Source organism: Mus caroli, chromosome X (genome assembly GCF_900094665.2).
Source record: "Mus caroli chromosome X, CAROLI_EIJ_v1.1, whole genome shotgun sequence".
NCBI classification, from domain to species: Eukaryota; Metazoa; Chordata; class Mammalia; order Rodentia; family Muridae; genus Mus; species Mus caroli.
This window is the reverse complement of record NC_034589.1, coordinates 150,213,059-150,233,974: the sequence shown is the minus strand read 5'-3', so window position 1 is coordinate 150,233,974 and position 20,916 is coordinate 150,213,059. Positions and strand designations below refer to the sequence as shown.

At 36.8% G+C, this 20,916-nt stretch overlaps 1 protein-coding gene across 4 annotated transcripts in view; it reads left to right on the top strand.

Moving 5' to 3' along the window:
• Nucleotides 1-20,916, top strand: part of Nhs (NHS actin remodeling regulator) — a 315,783-nt gene that overhangs the window by 280,540 nt on the left and 14,327 nt on the right. For 3 of the 4 annotated variants that reach the window (XM_021153510.2, XM_029473256.1, XM_029473255.1), the window contains exon 4: nucleotides 20,477-20,539. The exons of the other annotated variant lie outside the window; for it this stretch is intronic. In XM_021153510.2, the coding sequence (XP_021009169.1) occupies nucleotides 20,477-20,539 (63 nt within the window). The remainder of the gene's footprint in view (nucleotides 1-20,476; nucleotides 20,540-20,916) is intronic. 4 annotated transcript variants of the gene reach the window in all.

The window sequence follows — 20,916 nt, the reverse complement described above, 5'->3', positions numbered from 1 at the left end:
GGGATTTTATATCAGCTATCCTGCATATTTGATATCCATGTCACAATTTGTAGCGGTAGCAATATTATAGCTATAAAGTAGCAGCACAAATAATTTTGTAGTTGGGGGCCACCATAACCTGAGGAACTGCATTAGAGGGTCACAGCATCAGGAGGGTTGAGTACTACTGTTCGAAATGAACTTGCATATTCTAACATATCCAGATAAACGCTTGAGGGAGATGAGATGATCTGCAGGTAGTTCTCTGGTTTGCAGCCATCTAGTGAGCACTAAGTCCCTCAGTTATGTACACTATGCTATATTCAGCTCATGGCTGTGAAGCAACCCAAGGATAAGAAAAGGAAGCGTATGATGCTCAGATTCATCAGACAGAGTGCTTACACATGCTAGTGATTTGTTATAAAAGTCCCTACTCAGTACAAGTTCTTATTAAGTTTAAATCTGCTTGCTAAAGCATTTGCTCTAATGAGGTATTTTCTGCATAAAAATGCTGAAAATATTCTCCCATTCACTGTAATGTGTTTTGCGGCTCATTAGGTTGGTTTTCTCGGGGAGGAGGTGAGACAGACAAATTTTGAGTGTTTACAGAGGTGACAAGAAAATATAATCCTTTTTATAATCTGCATAATTTTTAATGATGTCTAAATACCTAAATAAGATGATAGGGAAAGACTTAAAGTAGTGACTAGCAATGAAGGTGCTTCATTAGCCCTTCAAATAGCAAGGAGAGGATCCTAGATTATACCTCTGTAAATGTCTTAAAGTTTGCTTATCTCGAATTTCTTAAATCTTGACATTTCCAAGTCACTTGGGGGGATTTAGTTTTCAATTGAGTTTGGGTCACCAATTTCATTAGAAGATTTTTTCATTCAAGTTATTCCTCACACAGTTGGCTAGAAAATGGTTCTGTGTGTTCAGCTTAAGAGACCATATGTTGCTTAAAGAGTAAAGGTTACAGAAATAAGGATAGGAACTTTGCAGACAAAACCCTCGATACACATTTTCTTAGAGAACAATTGGATCGATATTTTATTAGACAGTAACTTTCTCCTTTTAATCTATAAGACTTAGTTAAACTGTTTTTCTTCCCTTTAAAAATCATTCATAATAAGAATCTGGTATATTTTTTTTTCACTACTCTATGGGCCAGTATATTATGCTCAACGCTGGCATGGTCTTTAAAGCCAAACTGCCTGAACTTGAATACTAATTCTACCATATAACCTGTACAGTTCTAAACTAGTACATCCTTTCAGTCATTATTGTTTTCTTAAGAATAGATAGTACCACATAAGTTTGGTACTAAAAGTCGAACGTGTTTGTGAATAGTGCTTAATACATGGTAAGCATTCCATAAATATTAGGCCTGATGATGGTGGTGGTGGTGGTGGTGGTGTTTTGCCATGTCCTTGATGTGTCTGCCTTATAATGACAAGGCTGATGCTTTAAACTCCAGCTGTCAAATTCTTTCAGTGGTATGACTTGGAAAATGTTGGTATATCTTTCTGAATCCTAATTTCTTTCTTTTTTATAATTGAATCCCAGTTTCTTTGAAAGATTGGAACAATCATTTCAACTTTGCAAGGTCATTAAGTATATTTCATATGATACTATATGAATATACTATACTACATAAGATTATTATATATAGTATATGCATAGGATTAAATTATGTGTATGCAAGCCTCTAGTACAGTCCCAAAATATTTAAATATCTGAACTTGTATTCATAATCAATTATAATAAAGCTCTTATCGTCAAATGAAAGCCCTGAAATATTTATGCCCTCATAAAGTTAGAGGAAGTATAAATCACTACACCATTTCCAGAAGAGCAGAAAAACTCTAAATATTCATGCCATTTCATCCAGCAATTCTATATCTGGGAATTAACTCCAAGGTAATAGATCAGTCTATGTTAAGATTCATTCACTAATATGTTCATCAAAGCACCTTTTTAATGGAAAAAATAATTATATATATATATACATATATATATATATGTGTGTGTGTGTGTGTGTGTATACATATATATATATGTATTCCAAGTCTCCAAAAATGAGCTTAATTTAATAAGATTTGATATATATTATATCATATTTTATAGAATATAATACAATATTATAGTATTATAGAAGAATATTTCATAACAAAATATATATTTCATCACTGAGGATTTTTAAACAGTCTATAACATTTTATACAGAGTATCATCCCAAAACATGTCTAGGAGTGAGTATCTGTGGATAAATGACTGGAAATCTATATAGCTGTGTTTCCCAAACCATTAGTTGAGATGTCCTATGATAGTGCTGTGAGCTTATACAGAGGCTATGGGATATTAAAAAATTTCAAGGGACACAGTATCATCACCCCAGGGACATCTGGTAGGGACTCCATAGTAACTCCACAATTCTTACAAGTAAGAAGAGATGCATGGTTTCTTATCAATATACTTTACCTAAAAGTTTTTGTAAGAGGAATTCACAGGGAAAAGCTGTTTAAATTTAGTTTAAAACCTGTTATTAGGTGAGAATTTAAGGAGTGCCCCTAAATACAAGCATCTCCTGTCATCAGGGTGACAAAGGGAGTAGTTTCAGTGAAAGAGTCACTAATAAGATTATCTTTTCCAAACTGCTCTTGGATTCTGAAGTTCTACCACTAGTAACTGTATATTTCTTTCGTATTATAAGAGACAGCAGCCCTATCGATGAGTTCAACTTTAGGATATCAGTTTTAACAAAGGGAAAAAGACTTATATGATATGAAAATAAAGCAGGATCTAGGGAATTAATTTTAGGACATCTCTTTGGCATCTAAGGTGAGTGTGGACTTGAGCTTCAAGAAAAGAATAAAAAATAACCCTCTCTAAGCGCACAGCCAGCCTCACATGGCATCTCAAGACCCTGATTACACCATTATGGAAAATACAGCTTTAGAAGTTTATATATCTATATCTATATGTATATATATACATGTGTATGTATATATATATATATATATATATATATATATCCTATAGATATAGATAGCCATGAGCCAGAGAGATGACCTAAGAGCATCTTTTTCTCCACATGGTGTCTGGGCTGGTGTCTGCAGATGCATTTGATAGATGGCAGAATACTGACTATTTATTATGGGCAAAAGACATAAGGAAAGAAGGTGTCATCAAAGTGTGTGTTTGCATACAGAACAAAAACTCAGTTACTGAAACTCATTTATCTTCAGGTAGAATTCTTGAGTAATTTTTTTCTTTGCTTAGGTTATAGTCAAATTAGGAATATCAAGTGGGTATGAGAACATGGAACATTTGTCAGAGCCACAATAGGTAGCCTCTTGCCTGCAAGTGCAAATGTGGGCTGGCAATATTGGTCAAAGCCATTCCAGAGATAGAAATTCAAGATAGACCTTGCAGAAGTGTTTGGTAAGAAGCAAGATTTTTAAAGGCCCAGTGCTGTTGATTGGAAAACTTTTTGTTTGAGAAAGCTGAAAAGTGCATGCATGTCTTTGTGTTTGTGTACCCATGTGCCAGTGTATTTCCTTCAAAACTGGTACAGAATAGCAAGGGTGAAAAATGAAGCTGCAGCACCAAAAATGTACCTACTATCAAAATTATGTGAGGCCAGAGAATGTCTGAAACACCAAATTAATATGAGGTATAGAGAAAAAAACCCAAGTCTTTGTAAATCTCCTCTTGTCACAAGGGCATAGAGGGCAAATTTTAAAAATCAACAACTAGGTGGAAGCAAGTTACTAGAGTGCATCTCGAGGTTGTTCTAGCCTATGCCTGAAAATACTTTTAAAAATTTGTTCAAATAGACAAATCTACAGGAAACAAATATGTGGAGATTTGAAATTGAGAAGGCAGAAAGGAAGGTGTATGTGTCCTTTAACAGCTAGAGGTGAAGAAACCAAAATAAAACCTCAGATTAGCAAGACATGTAACTGCTGCCCTGCTAACAGCAGAAACCACTATGCTAAAATACCTGGATTTTTGACAGTGAAAAAAAGATGGTGCCATCAAAGCAGGGATTTTGGGAAACACACGGATGTCATACAAACAAAAAAATAGATTAGCTAAGTTATATAAGTAATTGGAAATATCAGTGAAAGAACACAGGAGGTAAGGATTTTAATAACCAACAAACATTCTTCAACTTCTGGGACTTAAAAGAGGAGTTTTCAAACAGAGATGCTTAGAGAAGTTTGTACTCATGAGGAATCTCATGGGACAAAGACTCCTCTCTGTGAGGAATCCCCCAAAGGGCAAATATCATCCAACTAGGGAAAAGATGAGAGAAGGTCAACAAAGTGATGGTTATTGTGCATATTAACACGTGGAAATACAGATCCAGAACTATGAAGATGGAGAAGATAAGGGTGCTGAACTAATAATGTACAGATATTAAATGTGATAACAGAAATGATGTAACTAAAACATGAGACAATAGAGCAGTAAATAAGACAATAAAATTGCCTCATTGGTTTTTGTCTAGGCAACGAATAGTCCACCAAGGATGCCAGCAACAACTGAAAAACCAATAGGTTTTACTATTGGTTCAAATGATAGAAAAGGGACAAATTCTGAAAAGTGGTTTGGTAAATTTGGCACATTTTTAAAGAGAAAGAAATGAACAAATACAGCAAATTACACACAATTTCACATTATATCTGAATGTCATGTCGATTAATGTGAGCTTAATGTGCACATTAAAAGAAGCCCTTTCAATTTGTCTTATGCAAGCCACATCATACTATACACAGTATACAAGAAACACACCTAAAATGAAATGTTCTAGAAGTTTCCATAAAGGACAGAACAATGATATAACAAGTAATTAAAAGAAGAAAACAGTGTGACTTAAAATATAACACTCATTATATAAATTTGATAAACAAAACAGTTACATTTATGAAGTGCAAAAGCTGTAGGGTAGATATTTTTCTATCTATCTATCTCTATATAGAGATAGGTAGATTGTACCATTAGACAACATTAATATATTTCTGTCAGTACAAGATAGAGCAAACAGACAAAAATTAGATAGGAGACAGAAAACTTAAAAAAAAATTACCAATAAAGCTTCAAGCCCTGGTGATATTATTATCAAACATACCTATAGAGCACTTGTAAAAATTATGACTTAGATTCAAAATGTCAATGTTTCCTAAAGTAAGAATATTATAAACAACATTTGATAATCATGGTGCAGGGAAGCTTTAGATTACTGAGCGGCAAAGAACCAGAAAAATCCTTCATTCAATAATAAGATGTTTATTAGCATCATATGTTGTATTGGTAGATCTGAGGGAAAACACAATATGAATATGTCCTTGGGAAATGCTTGAAATCTTTTACAGACTATTTATTCTAAGCTTTCAAATCTCAAGAAAATAAGAATTGGATTCATTGGCATGACAAAATATACATATGCTCTAGCTCAAAAGCTAGTACCTTACTTAATGGTAAATCATGAGAGGCATTTCCACTAAATTCTGGAAGAAGACACATAAAAGCTTACCATCTCTTTTATTGATTAATATTGGATTAGATTATTAAGAAGTGAAGTTTAATAAGATAGAGCAAATAAAGAGATAAGAGTTGAAAAAGAAGTAACCCTGCATCTGTGTGAACAGTATGGCAGATAGTTCCTTAATATCCAAAGGGGGAAAATAATTCAAACCGTCAACACACAAAGGTCAGTGCTTTTATTTATACAAATGACAGCCAATTAGAGCAAATAGTGCTAGATAATCATTTGAAGCAATAATGAGGGTGATTATATCTAGGAACTAATCTTCCAGAAATCTATAGTATCTGTATGAGAAAAATTTCAGTAAACGTCCTAAAAATATAAGACTTATGAAATGAAAAGATATTCCCTGTATTTGGGGAAAATTATAGATAAAATGAAGTTAGGAACTTAGCATTCATAGATTCCTCTCACACACATGAGAAGGAAATCCATGTGAGTAGGTGTGTGTGTGTGTGTGTGTGTGTGTGTGTTATACTAGGGAATGAGTCCAGTCAAGCTCTCTACCACAGAACTACATCCCAAGTCATCTGTTTACTTTTAATTCTGAGATATGGTCTTTCTAAATTGCTCATTCTGACCTTTAACTTACTCTGTAGTCCAAGATGGTCTTGAACTCTTAAACTTGAAATTGTCTTGCCTCCGTACCCCAAATTGTTGTGATTATAGGCCTATCCCACAAAGCCTGACCAGGAGCCATATTAAGTGGTTGAGAAATACACAAATACTACAGTAAACTGATATCCATCCTGAAAAACAAAAATCCTTGATGTTTGCTTGTGAAAAAGAGCATCACAAGGTTTGCAGTTTGCAAGTTCCTGGGAAAGGATAGAAGGAGGCTGATAAGAAATTAGAGGCAAGGCTGTAACACAGTGTGAATTGGCTTCCCATCCACAAGGTGAACGTGGTAGCTGCTGGATTTCTGAATTATGTTTTGCATTCTTCTACAGCTCAGTTCAGCTAGGTGCCAATCCCTGCATTCACTTAAGAGTTTTTCATGTATGAAATCGTGCATAAGCAAACACAACATTTACATTATGTTCAAATCATGCTCCTAAGATACCAATTGCTTTGGAACTAATGCAAGTTTTCAAAATGAGCATAACAGCACTGGCTGTAGGGGAAAGATAAATCAGAACAAATGAGGTTGGTTTACCTACAGTGGGGTGGGTGAAGATAAGAATGAAGAAATAGAACGGAAGCAGTGGGGCTGAAGAAGAGCGGCATTTCTTAGAACTTATGTTGCTGCTGCTGCTGCTGTTGTTGTTGTTGTTGCTTTTGTTTATGCATACCTTGTCATCTTTGAACCCAGGTGATATTTCATGCATCCTCGACTCATAAATAAATAACATCAACTAGAATGTGAGGAGAACCCCAAGTGGAAAGCAAACAATAACAAACCAGCCTAACTGTATCACAAATGAATGATAAACCCACCCCAGAGGAAGGGAAAGAAAATGCTTAACCTTGATAACTTTGTGGAAAAATTATTTTGGTTTGGCCTCCTTTCATTATAATTAAACTTATTTATTTGTGCATCTATAATTCTAATTTGAAATGGAACAATCAAACCCAGACAGAGATTAAAATGGATTATTATACAGCTAAGAGAGGAAAAGCCATAAACTTAGGACTTTATGCACATCAAAAAGCCTCCGTTGATTAACACATGACTCTCAGACAACCCCTGTATTCATAGTGAATATCTCATAGAATGATACTTGTGTCATCCTGCCTGCTCCCCACTTGCTATCCATTCTCTATCCTTTTGTAGTGGTATTATCAGCCATTCCTTTAAGAACTGTATATATATTTTCCTTCATAAGCAAGGAAAGAAGTAAGTAAACAATGAGTCAGAGAATGACAACTGAAGACAGATATATGAATGAAGAGACTATGCAGACAGACTTTTGGATGTCAACAGCCTTATCCAGTGAGGTTTAAATTTAACTGACTTTGGCAAAGAAGCTGTTTTGGCTTGCTCAAACCTCTGCTCATTCCAACACTGGTTGTGTCATCAGTGCCAGACTCCATGTTTCTAAGGGATTAGCAGTGGTCTACATAGGAGGGAGAAAGCCAGTGTAACTAGGTAACTAATGCTACAATATATTTGATGCTTTGAATTTTTGTTAGGAGCTGACCACAGGAAGCATAGTCATTTGCCAAGTATAAAAAATCTTAAAAACTCTGAAAGCCGTCTTTAAATCTTGACCAGGGGAAATTAAGTACTCCCTAAGCAGCAATCTTTTTATTTAGGAACATGAAGGAAAAAGCATTGTAATGAACATAACATTAAGGCATAAATGATGCAACAGAGGGATGGGCTCAGGAGGTTTTGAAGGTCCCCAAGCAAATTGTCAGAGCAGCCATTCTGGTGGTGGTGGTGCCCCAAAACTTAGCAAACCTGAAGGCACATGACTGCTTCCTGATAAATCAACAGTACAATGTTAAGGTGTGCCACACTGATGCGTGGGTGGAACTCAGAGGCCTGGGGAACATGGAACAATGGACAAGCCACCTGAACATGGGCCTCTCTCTCTACCTCTCAATTGCCAGGAAGAACATCTCCAAAAAGCAGCAGTCATTTGATAAGAGAGAGAAGGAGAAGAGAGGGGGGAGGGGAGGGGAGGGGGGAAAGAGAAGGAGAATGAACCAAAAGACAGTCACATTCTTCCCAGAGGTGTGTTGGTTCCTGAAAAGCTTCTGGGGAGACATCACAGGGGAAAGGTAAATATAAACGTGTAGACTACAGAAGAATTTTGCCAAGTTAAAAATATATTTAGCAGACATAGTTTGGGGTACCAAACAGAACAGGTGAATTTGAAGGAGTAATATGCATCTGGGAGTCTAAATGACCAAGGAGACGGGTCGAGTGGATAACAGAGAAGCAGGAAGCAAAAGATGTATGGAGAAGTCTGAAAGAGCTACTACTCAGGACAGGGAAGGCAGCATGATTATAATATCTAGTCACAGACTTTAGCTGGATCTTTTCTCAAGCCAGGTTGATAGGTGGCATTCATCAGCAGAACAGTTAAGATACCATTTGTAGGGGCTGGAGAGAGGGCTCAGTGGTTAAGAGCACTGACTGTTCTTCCAGAGGTCCTGATTTCAATTCTCAGCAATCACATGGTGGCTCACAACCATCTGTAATAAGATCTGATGCCCTCTTCTGGTGTGTCTGAAGACAGCTCAGTGTACTCACATACATAAAATAAACAAATAAATCTTTAAGATACCATTTGTAAATAAAGAGCCAGGAAATGGATATAGAAGAAAAGAGAAAAAGACCAGGGACACCATTTCATTATACTCTATTTACACAAAAAGTGGCTTTGTGTTCACAGAGCATTTCTGGAACTAACATCAAGCAGCAATAGTATGAAGAGGAAGGGAATAATATTTGGACAGGACAACTCTCATATTCTGTTTCTTAAATACTATTCCCAAAGAACAAGTTAGTCTCAGTCCTTTGGCCAAACAATTAGATGCCCAGGGGCTTGAGGAATGGCTCAGCAGTTGAGGACACTTGCTGTTCTTCTGGAGGACTCAAACTCATTTCCCATGATCCAACATATTCAACGTCCCCAACCACCTTTAACTCCAGCTTCAGGGGATTCTGCACTCTCTTCTGGCCACACTGAGCACTGCACTCACATGTGTAAACTCATACATTCCTAAACAGGTAATTTAAAAATAAAAATAAAATCTTAACAAAATAAATTAGATGTCGTATTCTGCTCTAGGTCCACCTTCTCGAAAACCTTGACAAACTCTGTGGATCTAGCACTGCCTATCCACTCAGCCTTCTGGACGGTCCAGTTTGCAGTGGTGACCAGTTGCTCACTGAGATGCTCATCTCACCTGAAATAGCTCACTGTGGGATAGCTTTGTATCTTTATCTAGATTGTATAGTTGCAATACAGAGTGGAGATTGTCAATTACCCTGTTGAATGATTCTGACACAGTGCTACCACTGGAGAAAGGAGGTACAAATAAGCTAAGTGAGAAGTCAAGAATGAGCCCTCAAGTATAGGATTGGAATCTGAAGTATAAATATATACCCATATTTATGCAGTTATGTATATATGCAGACAGAAAGTAAATATATGCATGCTTGTATCAATATATAGCTATGTATTGCCTAGCTTATCTCAGAAACCTTGTAGGATTAAAGAACTCTGGTGACACTGAGCATATCTAGTGACGAGATCTTGTCTTTGAAATAGCAATATATAATAAAAGGACTCCTTGAAGAAAAAGGTTTATCTGAGACTGGGTTAGGAAAATATAAGATAAGTTTGTATTACCTTGTAGTATCAGAAAGTATGAGATTGCTCACAAAATAGTAGGGAAGCATGTAAGAGATCATAGTAAACAACCTGAAGGAGCTGCCACTGGACAACTTGGTATACTTTGAGCAGTAAAATAAGCAATGGTAGTAATGACATATAATATAAAAAGATAAACGCTATGAGTCATGTGTGTGTGTGTGTGTGTGTGTGTTCGCCTATGCAAGCACATTCAGAGGTGAGAGATTTGACACTGAAATAGATTCCTAAATTGTTTCTCCAACTGCATATGAAACTCACTGTTTTAGATAAACTGGATGGCCAGTGAGTTAGTTCCCTTGGGATCTATCTCTGCTTCCACTGGGGTTACAGGCAAATAAACCATGCAAGGCTTTCTAATGTGAGGTCTGGAGATCCAAACTCAGGTCCCTATATTTCCACAGCAGACAATTTTCTCACTAAGTCATATCCCCAGAAGCCCTACTGAATGGATTAAAAAGATAAATATGTTAACATATGAAGGATAGACATTCTTTCTTACAAAATAATTCTAATTAATGAGTGTAAAGGTAATATTGAAAAAAGATCACCAATTAGACAAATACTGTGACCAAAAAAATATTGCAGGCAATAGTCAAGAGGCAATAGATGAAAGTTAGTTGGGTGAAAAACATTGAAAAACAGGATAGTTGTGTAGTGGCAAATTTATTACCCACATGAGTTTTGTTACAAACAAATGGTGACATTAACTCAGAAGCCTGATAAACACAATTTTAACCAAGTGGTGAAAGGTAAGATGGCCAGTAATGAGACATACCTGTATATGACCTCCTGATAAGATGTATCGAGAATCCAGTTACATAGGACTCTTGCCAAACAAAGTCACCTCAGCATGAAAAAAACAGAGGACCAATCTAAATTTAAGTCAATTGTATAAAATAATTGATTACTATTGTTCAAGCATGTCAAGACCATGACAGACGAAAGACTAGGGAACTGCTACAAATTGAAGGGGATTAAGGAAATTTGAGAACTAAAGGCAAAGTACGATCCTGGATTTGGATCCCAAGTGAGAGAGTGGATATGAATGAGAAAACTGGCCAGATTTGATAAGATTATTTAGCGGAGTGGCTCTCGACCTTCCCAATGCTGCAACCTTTTAATTCAGCTCCTCATGTTGTGGTGACCCCAAACCATAACATTATTTCATTGCTACTTCATAACCATAAATTTGCTACTGTTATTAATCATAATGTAAATATCTGATTGTAAGGCATCTGATATGTGATCCCTGTTGAGGGTGGCGACCCATGGATTGAGAACCACTGTTCTAGGAGAACAGAATTGATAGAATGAATACACACATACACACACACACACACACACACACACACACACACACGTATATATGTATGTATATATCTCCAAAATAAATTTTGCTAGATTGGTTAGTAGGATATGCTCTGGGTATTCACTCGTGGCCATCTCACATTGGAGAGGTAAAGAATGCAGTAGTTGTTCAGTCCATGATGAATGTCTCTGCAATCCGAATCTGGCTCTGAAGACATGTAGGATTCTTGGAGAGCTGCTGGGCTTCAGCAGGCTATGTTGGAAGCCTGAAGACTCTGACTTTAATATTAGCAAAGGAATGTAGCCATGGAAGCAACAAGATAGATGAACTTGCCAGCAAGTGTGAAGCAAGCGTGCAAAAATACAGTTTCCTTCTCTCATGTACTTTTATCTGGACCATCACCACAAGATATCACTCATATATAGTGTGGGTCTTGCCACTTTAAGCAGTCTGATCAAGAAAATCCCTCCAAATAATGCCCAGCAGCTTGTCTTTTAGTTGATTTGAGAACCATCAAGGCAACAACCAATATCTGCTATCATAAGTCCATCCCTCATCAACTTAATACCAAGTCATGTCTCTTTACATCATGTTTAATTTCTAAGTGAAAGCAATAACAAAGATATAATTCTGCTTAATACAATATAACTATGGCACTTACAACCAATAATGCATTATATATTCTTTTTAGAATCCCTAGCAAAATACCTGGAGGAATGCTTCATTTTTTTTAACTCTCTCATAATTTTATATGGTAATATAGATTCACACTTAACCACCTATATTATTTCAATTGATGTTATATTATATGTTAACAAAATAGAGGGAAAAATTCCTTCACCTATTTTTCTCTTTTATTTTTTATACTTTTATTAGGAAAGCATTCATACATGAGGATATTCACATATGTCTGTCTGTGTCTCTCTGTCTCTCCTTCTCTCCTTCTCTCTCTCTGTCTCTCCTTCTCTCCTTCTTGTCATGATATAACATGAACATTCTACTCATGGGTCTGTCAAGCCAGCCCCACAAGGATGAAACTATGAGCCAGAATCTTTCTTCCCTTACATTGGTTTGCTCAGCTAACTGTCACAGTAATAAAAAGGTAATACACTGGAAAAGAAGAGCTTGCTATTAGTTCAATATAGCACTTCAGAGCCAGATACTTAGCACACCTCACACTAGCTTGCCTGTCCTGCTGTCTCAGGCATTAGATGGATCTTGCTGGTGACTGTCATTGTTAGGGTCTATTCTGATGTAGTGTTTGACTAGAAAGAAATCAGCATAGTGCCTGGCATGTAGATACAGATGATAGCTGAATCCAATTGCCAGCTTGGGGTGAGGGACCATAGCTAGGGTGATGCTACAAGGCTGAGTAGAAATCCTCTTCTTCCTCTTCTGGCTTTCTAGTCTCCTAGTAGCCTATTGGCAGAAACTAATGGAAAACAGCTAACAAGACAGAAGTATTTGTAGAACCCTAGCATCACAGAGTAGAATACAGGAGAACAGATTTAGAGCAACAGACAATCACTTGATCAGCAGCACAATAGCTGATGAAAGAAAGCTTTAACCAGGGAGCCTGGTTCACATTAAATATTGTGAAAAAAGAAAGAAAATGCTTTGTTTCAGAATTTAGTTTTGAAAATCTTTTAAAAATATTAGCCTGGCTGTGGAACTGTCAATAAAATTGCTTGTCTGCATACATCATTTTACAAATTAGAATCAGGCTGAATTCTCTTGCAGACCTGAGACTTTCATACTATTCAAAATATAGTCAAACAATGGAATATTGTGTCTTCACAATAAAAAATTGAATTATTGATATACATAGTAGCTTGGAAAGATGTCAAAGGCATTATTCTGGGTGAAAGAATCTAGCCTTCACAGGTTAGATACTTTACAATTTTATTCATGTAACATTCTCAAAAGGACAAAACCATGGTGATGGAGAACAGATTAGTGGTTGCCAGTTGTTAGTAGTGGGGGACATTGTGACAATAAAGTGATAGCACAGGGGAAGTTGTGAAGGGCAGATCTGTGCCCCAATACTGGCAGTGCATCTGGAGTATGTACATGTGATAATATCCATGGAGGAGTCAAAGGAGCATAGGCAGGAGCTACGTGTGTGTGAGAGAAGGACTTATGCTCTTTCAAATTTTGCTGTGGTGAGGCTAAGGATGACTTGTTAAGCTTTTGTCCATCTGCCCTAAATTACCTGTGTAAAACTTCAATGGGAATGGGACCCAAATGGGGCAACATCTTCCCACTTCTGGCTTCTTCTGCTGACTCCCCTTGCTGGCCCCTCTGATTCTAGTGAAAGGGTTGTGGTGTTTGTAGCAGTTCAGAGACTTTTTCCTTCTTGTGCTTGAAAGCAGGACCTGCCTTTTCCTCACCTGTATCTTTTATTTGCTGTTAACATCATTTGAAGATTGATGGAGCTGAGTGACCCTTGGCACGGACTCCCATCTCTGGCAGAATTGGCCACAGGGAATGGATAAGATACTTACTGGCATGGAACTCTCAGTCAGTGTGTCAAGTGAGCCTTATTTTGTGTTCTCCTTGACAGTCCAGAGCAATTCCTGAGAGTGAATGACTGAGCTAAGCAGTAGGTACAGAGTGTTCTCCACTCTGCTCTCCCTGAAGACCTCTTTGCCATTATGTGGGCCTACTTTCCACAAATGCTTCCAAATATGATTTTGTTAAGCTCTGTGTGTTTTAAATATTTCATTAATAACCCATGATTAAACAAAGTGTTCCCTAACTTTAAAATATTTTTAGTACTCTGTTACCCCAGAAATTGCTGTTCTGTTTCAGCTAAGGCAAAATGTTTATGGTTGAACAGTTGCTTTCAGAGAGCCAATTTTTGATAAAACTTGCACCATTACCCTTGTCATTCAAACTCTTCTCACTGTGGGTAGATTTCACATCCCAAATGACTACCAACAGAATGTAATTAAAAACAGAGTGACCACATGGCATGTGTGTGTGTGTGTGTGGTTTCTTTTCCTCAACATTCTTAATTTTTTTCCCCTGAAACATTGAGGATTGAACCCAGGGTATTGTGCATATGAAAGACCACTGCTCTGTCATTGATAGGGCCTAGCTTGTTTCACACATTTTCTAAAACCAAACTTGAATTATCAATAGCATGTGCTTTTATATTTTATTTCTTTTGCCTATATGTATATACAGGTACACATGCCACAGAATGCATGTGCAGGTTAACCCTGCAGAAGTCAGTTTTCCCCTTCTACCAGATGGACAATGGGGACTGAACTGAAGTCATCGGGCTTTGAAGCAGATGCCTTTACCTGCTAAGCCATCTCTTTAGCCCATGTGTACTGTTAAGACTATAGTGTGGTATTACAGTTTTATGAATGCAGGACTCCACAATCTGTTTATCATTCTGCTGTTGGCAGGCATTTGAGTTAGCTGTTTCTAATAGCATGGTTATATTTATTTGGCTTTTACAAATATAACTTCTGTAAAAAAATTATGCAAGGTTTCTTGTGGATATACTTATTTTCCTTTCTTCCATAGACCCATTAGGAAATTAAAATATAATATATGTTTAACCTTACTAATATTCAAATGTGGTTGTACCTTTAAACAACTCTCATCAATTTCAAAGCATTCCGGTTGCTCCACATCTTTGCCAACAGTAGATGTTACTTGGAAAATCATTTGCAGTGCAGACCCTCTGTTGCATGTAATTCCTTATGGTTTACATTTAAACTACCGAGTGAATGATGATAGTAAGCCCATTTGTAAACATTTGTTTATCTTTTGTATGTTTTCTTTTGCCAAAATACTGCAGGAGAATTGAGGAAGGAGTAAAGAGTATGTTCATTCGGGGAAACTAGTAAAGGTATGAAAGGCGGGTTTATCAATGATAAGAGAAAGTTCCCCAGGTTTGTTAATCACACTTTTCAGCACGTTAAGTAGATCTGAATGCATAAAGTAGATAAAGAAGAACTTGGTAAATATCTGTTCCCAAACATTTCCCTTCCTGACCCCAAACCATTGTGTCTGCTCTGAATTCTGCTTCAGTGACATTTGCTTGGAATTTTTCATGGGGAGTTCTTAGCACCTTAATAAGTGCATATTTGCCAGTTTGGTTTTCTTTGGGCTTCAAAGCTTGGTGGAGTATGTAGTGATAGGATTGGACATTTGGAGTTCAGGGTGGCAAGCTAAGTAGAGGTAATGAAATTTGATAGCTATAAATGCCTTTGAGGAGCCTGAAGGTTGGGGATGAGGCTCAACCAATGAAAAGAAGAGGATATCTCCTAAGCCTCTTCCTCATTCATTATTTTGCTTGCCATTACTTAGTCAGCTTGGTGAATGCAAGAGTTGAAGACAGGGGCTGGTGAGATGGCTCAGTGGGTAAGAGCACCCGACTGCTTTTCCGAAGGTCCAAAGTTCAAATCCCAGCAACCACATGGTGGCTCACAACCACCCATAATGAGATCTGACTCCCTCTTCTGGAGTGTCTGAAGACAGCTACAGTGTACTTACATGTAATAAATAAATAAATAAATAAATCTTTAAAATTAAAAAAAAAAAAAAAGAGTTGAAGACATTGAAAGAAAGGATGAATCAAAAATTATATTATTGAACATGTTTGGAAAGACGATCACAGCACCAGCCAGTGGGAGACTTTGAGATAGTCTCAAGGGAAAGACTGTGCTCTGTTATGGCGGCAGCAATAGAGTGACACGTAAGGAAGGCATTGCCAAATTTCTTTAAGCTTTGGAGAAAGATCAAAGTGGTTCATATTTATGTGCAACACATCCACATACACTTCTGCACAGAAGAATCTGAGGCAGATGGGGCTCCTCCATCTCACAGATGGCCATAGTATGTACATTAGTGCTGAGACTAGTCTAAGGACAAACAAGCCCTGTGGCAGAGTGATATTAAAAGCCCACATCACCTCACTAGAAATCTGGTATGGATTGTAAAGGACATATTCACTCTAAGGTTTTACTCCTGTATTCTAATATATGGTAACACTTCCTCGCCAGTAAATACTTCTCAGGTTTAAGACAGCAGGATAGTCGTAAATCAGCTCTGAAATTCGACAGCTATAAATGCCATGTGGTATCAGTTAGATCACAAACCAGAGCCAATTTTTCAAAACATTTCCTGCTGGAATACCCACAACATTTTAACAGATGTCTTTTGGCAAGTTTTGAAGCAAAATAATCCCCTATCAGCATATGAAATAAAGCCCAACAGAAAGTCGAATGTGGAGGAGAGTGATTTTTTTCCTCTTCTTCTGGCATTAAGAGATAGATTTGAGGAAATCTTGAACTCTTAGGAGAAAAACAAGCTCACAGCCAAAAAAGTCAAGGGATGGACTTTTCTCTCTCACACACACCACAGAAAAGATCGAGTTTTGAAAATATCCTTTCAAGGTTCAGTAGAGAAATTTCCTTGGCTACTTTTGAGTATAATATTTGTTATTTCTTCTTCTGAGCACTGATCATAACTCTGGGGTTTGGTTGAGGCAATCTTATGAGAAGTGAGGGGAAATGACTTGAAAATACAATGGGGCCCACAGGTACCAAAATGGAGGGGAGACATCAGAGAAAAAATCTATTGTTAGCAGCAAGATGGGCATGATTGATCCTGGATTAGTTAACAATGTGGTAATTTTGTCTGAGGCCTCTCAAAATCAATGGCAGAGAGGCCAAAATGAAAGCCTAGGAAAAGAGAAGGAAATGGATTTTTCATTTTTCTTCAGCATGTTTGATGAAAATATCAATAATATAGATAAGTTAAAAGGAATTATATAGCAAGTACACTGTAAGTGAGAGAGAAACTCTTTTACTTTTTCTTCTTTTGAGTCTGACAGTTTGCATAGGAGCTGATTTTTACCTTCCTCTAAGAAATGCTCTTGAATGAATGAAATGGTGGTCTCAGAACACTCTTCCCACAAGTTATTCTAAAGAAACATTTCTACACTAAGTAATATTTCCAAAAGCAGGGATCCCTATGAGTACTCTTCCATTACCTGTTGTTTTGTATGCATCTTGCTGATGTTGTCTTATTTTCTCCTATGCTGTCTCATTTTTAACTGTGCATTAGGAGCTGTACTGAAAAATGATGTGTAGGTGGGGATAATTTTATGTCATTTCTTTAGGAGGAATTTTATTTAACAGGAATTTTTGTTTCTTTATATTGGGCACAGTGAGGTTCTAGCAACACAACAAATATTTATAGAATACTATTGAATCAGTTGTAATACAGTTATGAATAAATAATGGCTAAAATTTCTTTGAATGAGCAATGGGGTACATTTACATAAAGCTATTAAAGAATAACTTAGTTTATATAAATTTGATCAATGCCCAGCTTTTCCTCAACGTATCCATCAGTACCTATTAAGAAGTGGCACTCTGATCCAAGTAGAGATGCCCTGAGGTAGCAGTAGATTGCAATCTTGTTTCTTAGATAATTTAGAGAAAAAAATCTATGAACTGATTTTTACATTCATCATATAAAAATATAATTCAAATCAATCATAATCATTTGTTTCCTTTGACTAACACCCAGGCAAGTGAACACTTTCAAACATAAGACTTAGACAGTTCATAATTCATGGCAGATATAAAACCATAACTCACTTAATATGACATTCACAGATACTATAAATCTACAGGTATCATAATTAGAAGTAGGTGGAGAAATCAAAGAGCACCATCTCTCCATTCCAAAGCTCAAGGCTACTCAGTTTCAGCATTTGTATGCTGTAGGTTGGAGCTGCTACCAAAAATGAGAGAGGGAGTATAATCCAAGGAGACCTTGATTTGATTATAGTGGCCTAAACCAATGGTCTGCATTGTCTGGATTCAGTCAAGGCCTCCCTCAGTCACTGCTGGCCTTTATCTCCTACTTGTTTGATATGTAGGTAGATTCTGCAAACAGACTAAAAAATAAAACCCACTCCTCATCTCTCACTCCTAAAAAATACTCAGCAGAAGAGATGACTTGAGAGATTTATGATGAACTACAAAATTCATTTGTCAATATAAATTTCATTCATGTTGCCTGAACTGCAGTCTCTTATATTTTTTTTTTTAAATTTCTTTATGAGATACAAAGCCTTGAATTTTTGTAGCAATTTTCTTTCCCATATCAACTTGACATATTGAGGCTCCCTTTCAATTGCTTCTATGAATTGTTCCTCTAGTTTACATATTCCACTCTCTTATATGAGAATTCTACATCATCTATGGCTCAGTATAGAACTGCAGTCAAATCTGAGTTCTAATACATTTCTTTAAGTGAAGGAGCCTTAGACTAGATCTTAAAAACTGGGCATGAGGAAATGACATTTGCTCTCTATAAAAATTAATGAACAACCCTGTCAGTTAAAACTTACAAACTTAAATTAGAACTAGATCTTGAACGGTTCTCGAAACCTATAGAATAGTTAGGTTCAATATCCACCCATACCAATTCACTTATAGAACCAAGGTTTCAGGTGGTTTCCTGTGTGGTTTTATGCATTTACTCTAGTAAGACAGAGATTCCCTCCTGAGACCTTGGCTATGCCTCTAATTTTATTTGGTTTTCTCATAACTGCTAAAACACACAGATCTCTGGTATCATTTGAGTGAGCAAATATTTTGGTAAGTTCTTATGAGGGCGCACAACTAGTATTATGAAAGACTAAAAGAAGAAGTTAAATACAGGAATTTACAATCTACTAGGTAAACGTGGTGTGTGTGTGTGTGTGTGTTTTTAGGATAATTTGTATTATATTAAGGCCCTGCTATAAGGTAAGTACAATAATATATGCACAACTGAATCCAAAGCTGGTATAGATTAGATTCACAGCTATGTCTAGCCTTTTGTATTGCAACAACAATGCTATCTACAAAGCCCTTACATAGAAATCATATTACTGAAAAAAATAATTAAGAAATCACAATGTTTTAGGTAAGTTTAAAATTTTATATTGCCCTACATTCATAGCTATCCTGGGCTATATGCAGCCTGTGTGTCTTCTCACCTGCTAGAAGCTAAAGAGTTTCTGGTAGTACATGCCTGTAATCCAAGTACCTGAAGGGCTTAGGCACTTTCCTCACTGTGTGTTAGAGATCATCACAAACTGGATAGTGAGTCTTTCTCAAAGCAAACAAGCAAGAGGAATTTCAATGTTTTTCTTAATAGATCCTGAAGAGAGAATGCTGATTGCCAAATTAATATCCAAGCAAAATTGGCAATATGACTTGTTTTATCTAATACAAAATAAAATACAGGGCCTCTTCCTCAATTTAAGTATTGTAAGATGTTGGCAGTCAACCATTAAACCATATGTGGGGTCTGTATGAAAGAGAAACACTCATGAAGCCAATGGTCTTAAAATAAGCTTAATGAGAGAGAAGGAAATTTGAGCAGTCTAGAGAAGGTGATACAGATTGGACATTTTTATGGGAAAATAGTCATTCTAAGGAAAGAAAATAATTTGATCTTTCCAAAATTATCAAGACTTGTATGGGAAAGATGGGTAAGTTATGAATTTGAAGAGATGCCTCAGTGGGTAAAGTGCTTACCTTGAACACATGAAGACCTAGATTTGAAAATATGTATGATGGTACACACTAATAATCTCAGGGCTGGAGAGGCAGAGACAGGCAGATCCCTGGGACTCACTGACCAGACATCCTAGCCTATTTGGTAAGCTCTAGATCAATTAAAGACCTTCACAGATATGAAAACAAAAACCACATGATAGATGGCTCATAAGAAATTATGATACCTGAGATTTGCCTCTGACTTCCAGGTACATGTGCACATACACGCATACAGAATAACACAAGCATCTGCATACATTCAAACATATACATAAGCATATATTATATATATGTATATGTATATATACAAAAGATGGGAAAGTTATGATTTTTAGAGGCATTTTCACAGCTAAGGTAAAGATAAAATTAGCCACAGTTGTAAAAGTAGCATATAAAACACGTTAAGTGCCAAGTTTTTTCTAAACACACTACATGTAATTCTCAGAATTTCCCTGGAGGGGAGATGCTGTTATTCACCTATCTTACTACAGATGATAAAGAATTGGGTCTGATCATGTAGGAGAAGAGCCAGGTAACCAGGCTATGAATTGAAGAACTCTAGGTCCAGAGTCGGTCTGTCCTCCTAACCAAAACAGCATCACTCAGAAGGAGAGAAGTCCTGCTAGAATGTTCTTTGTTACTCTCGTAGATTTGGCCTAGCTTGGGCATACTGTTGTGTACATTTTTTTAATTTTTTTCTTTTTGCATTTCATCTTCATAGTTTAACAGCACCCGTTCGCCCTCCCCCACTGAATGTTGCCACATGGCCCCATGGAGTAGAAAGGTATTGGTTCTGAGAACATTTCTTTGCAGCCTTATCCTGCTCTTTTCAGACACTCTCCCTTTCTTTTCTCTTTAGCTTTATTGCAACCCTGTTTTAAACTAGTACTTTTAGAATGAAGTTGAAGAGGGGTATTCTCCTAACTTGAATTAAAGACAACCCTGTTATTGGTTTTGTTCCCTATTAACATATCCCCCTTGGAGTTGCAATTTGCAGTTCTACTAAACATAGGCACCCTCTATCACCACTTCTGGAATTTGTAGTTTGAGAAAAAGAAATTAGTTTTCCCTGTATTTATCAGAACTGTAAAGTTTCGGCTTCTCAAATTTAAAGAGAGAGAGAGAGAGAGAGAGAGAGAGAGAGAGAGAGAGAGAGAGAGA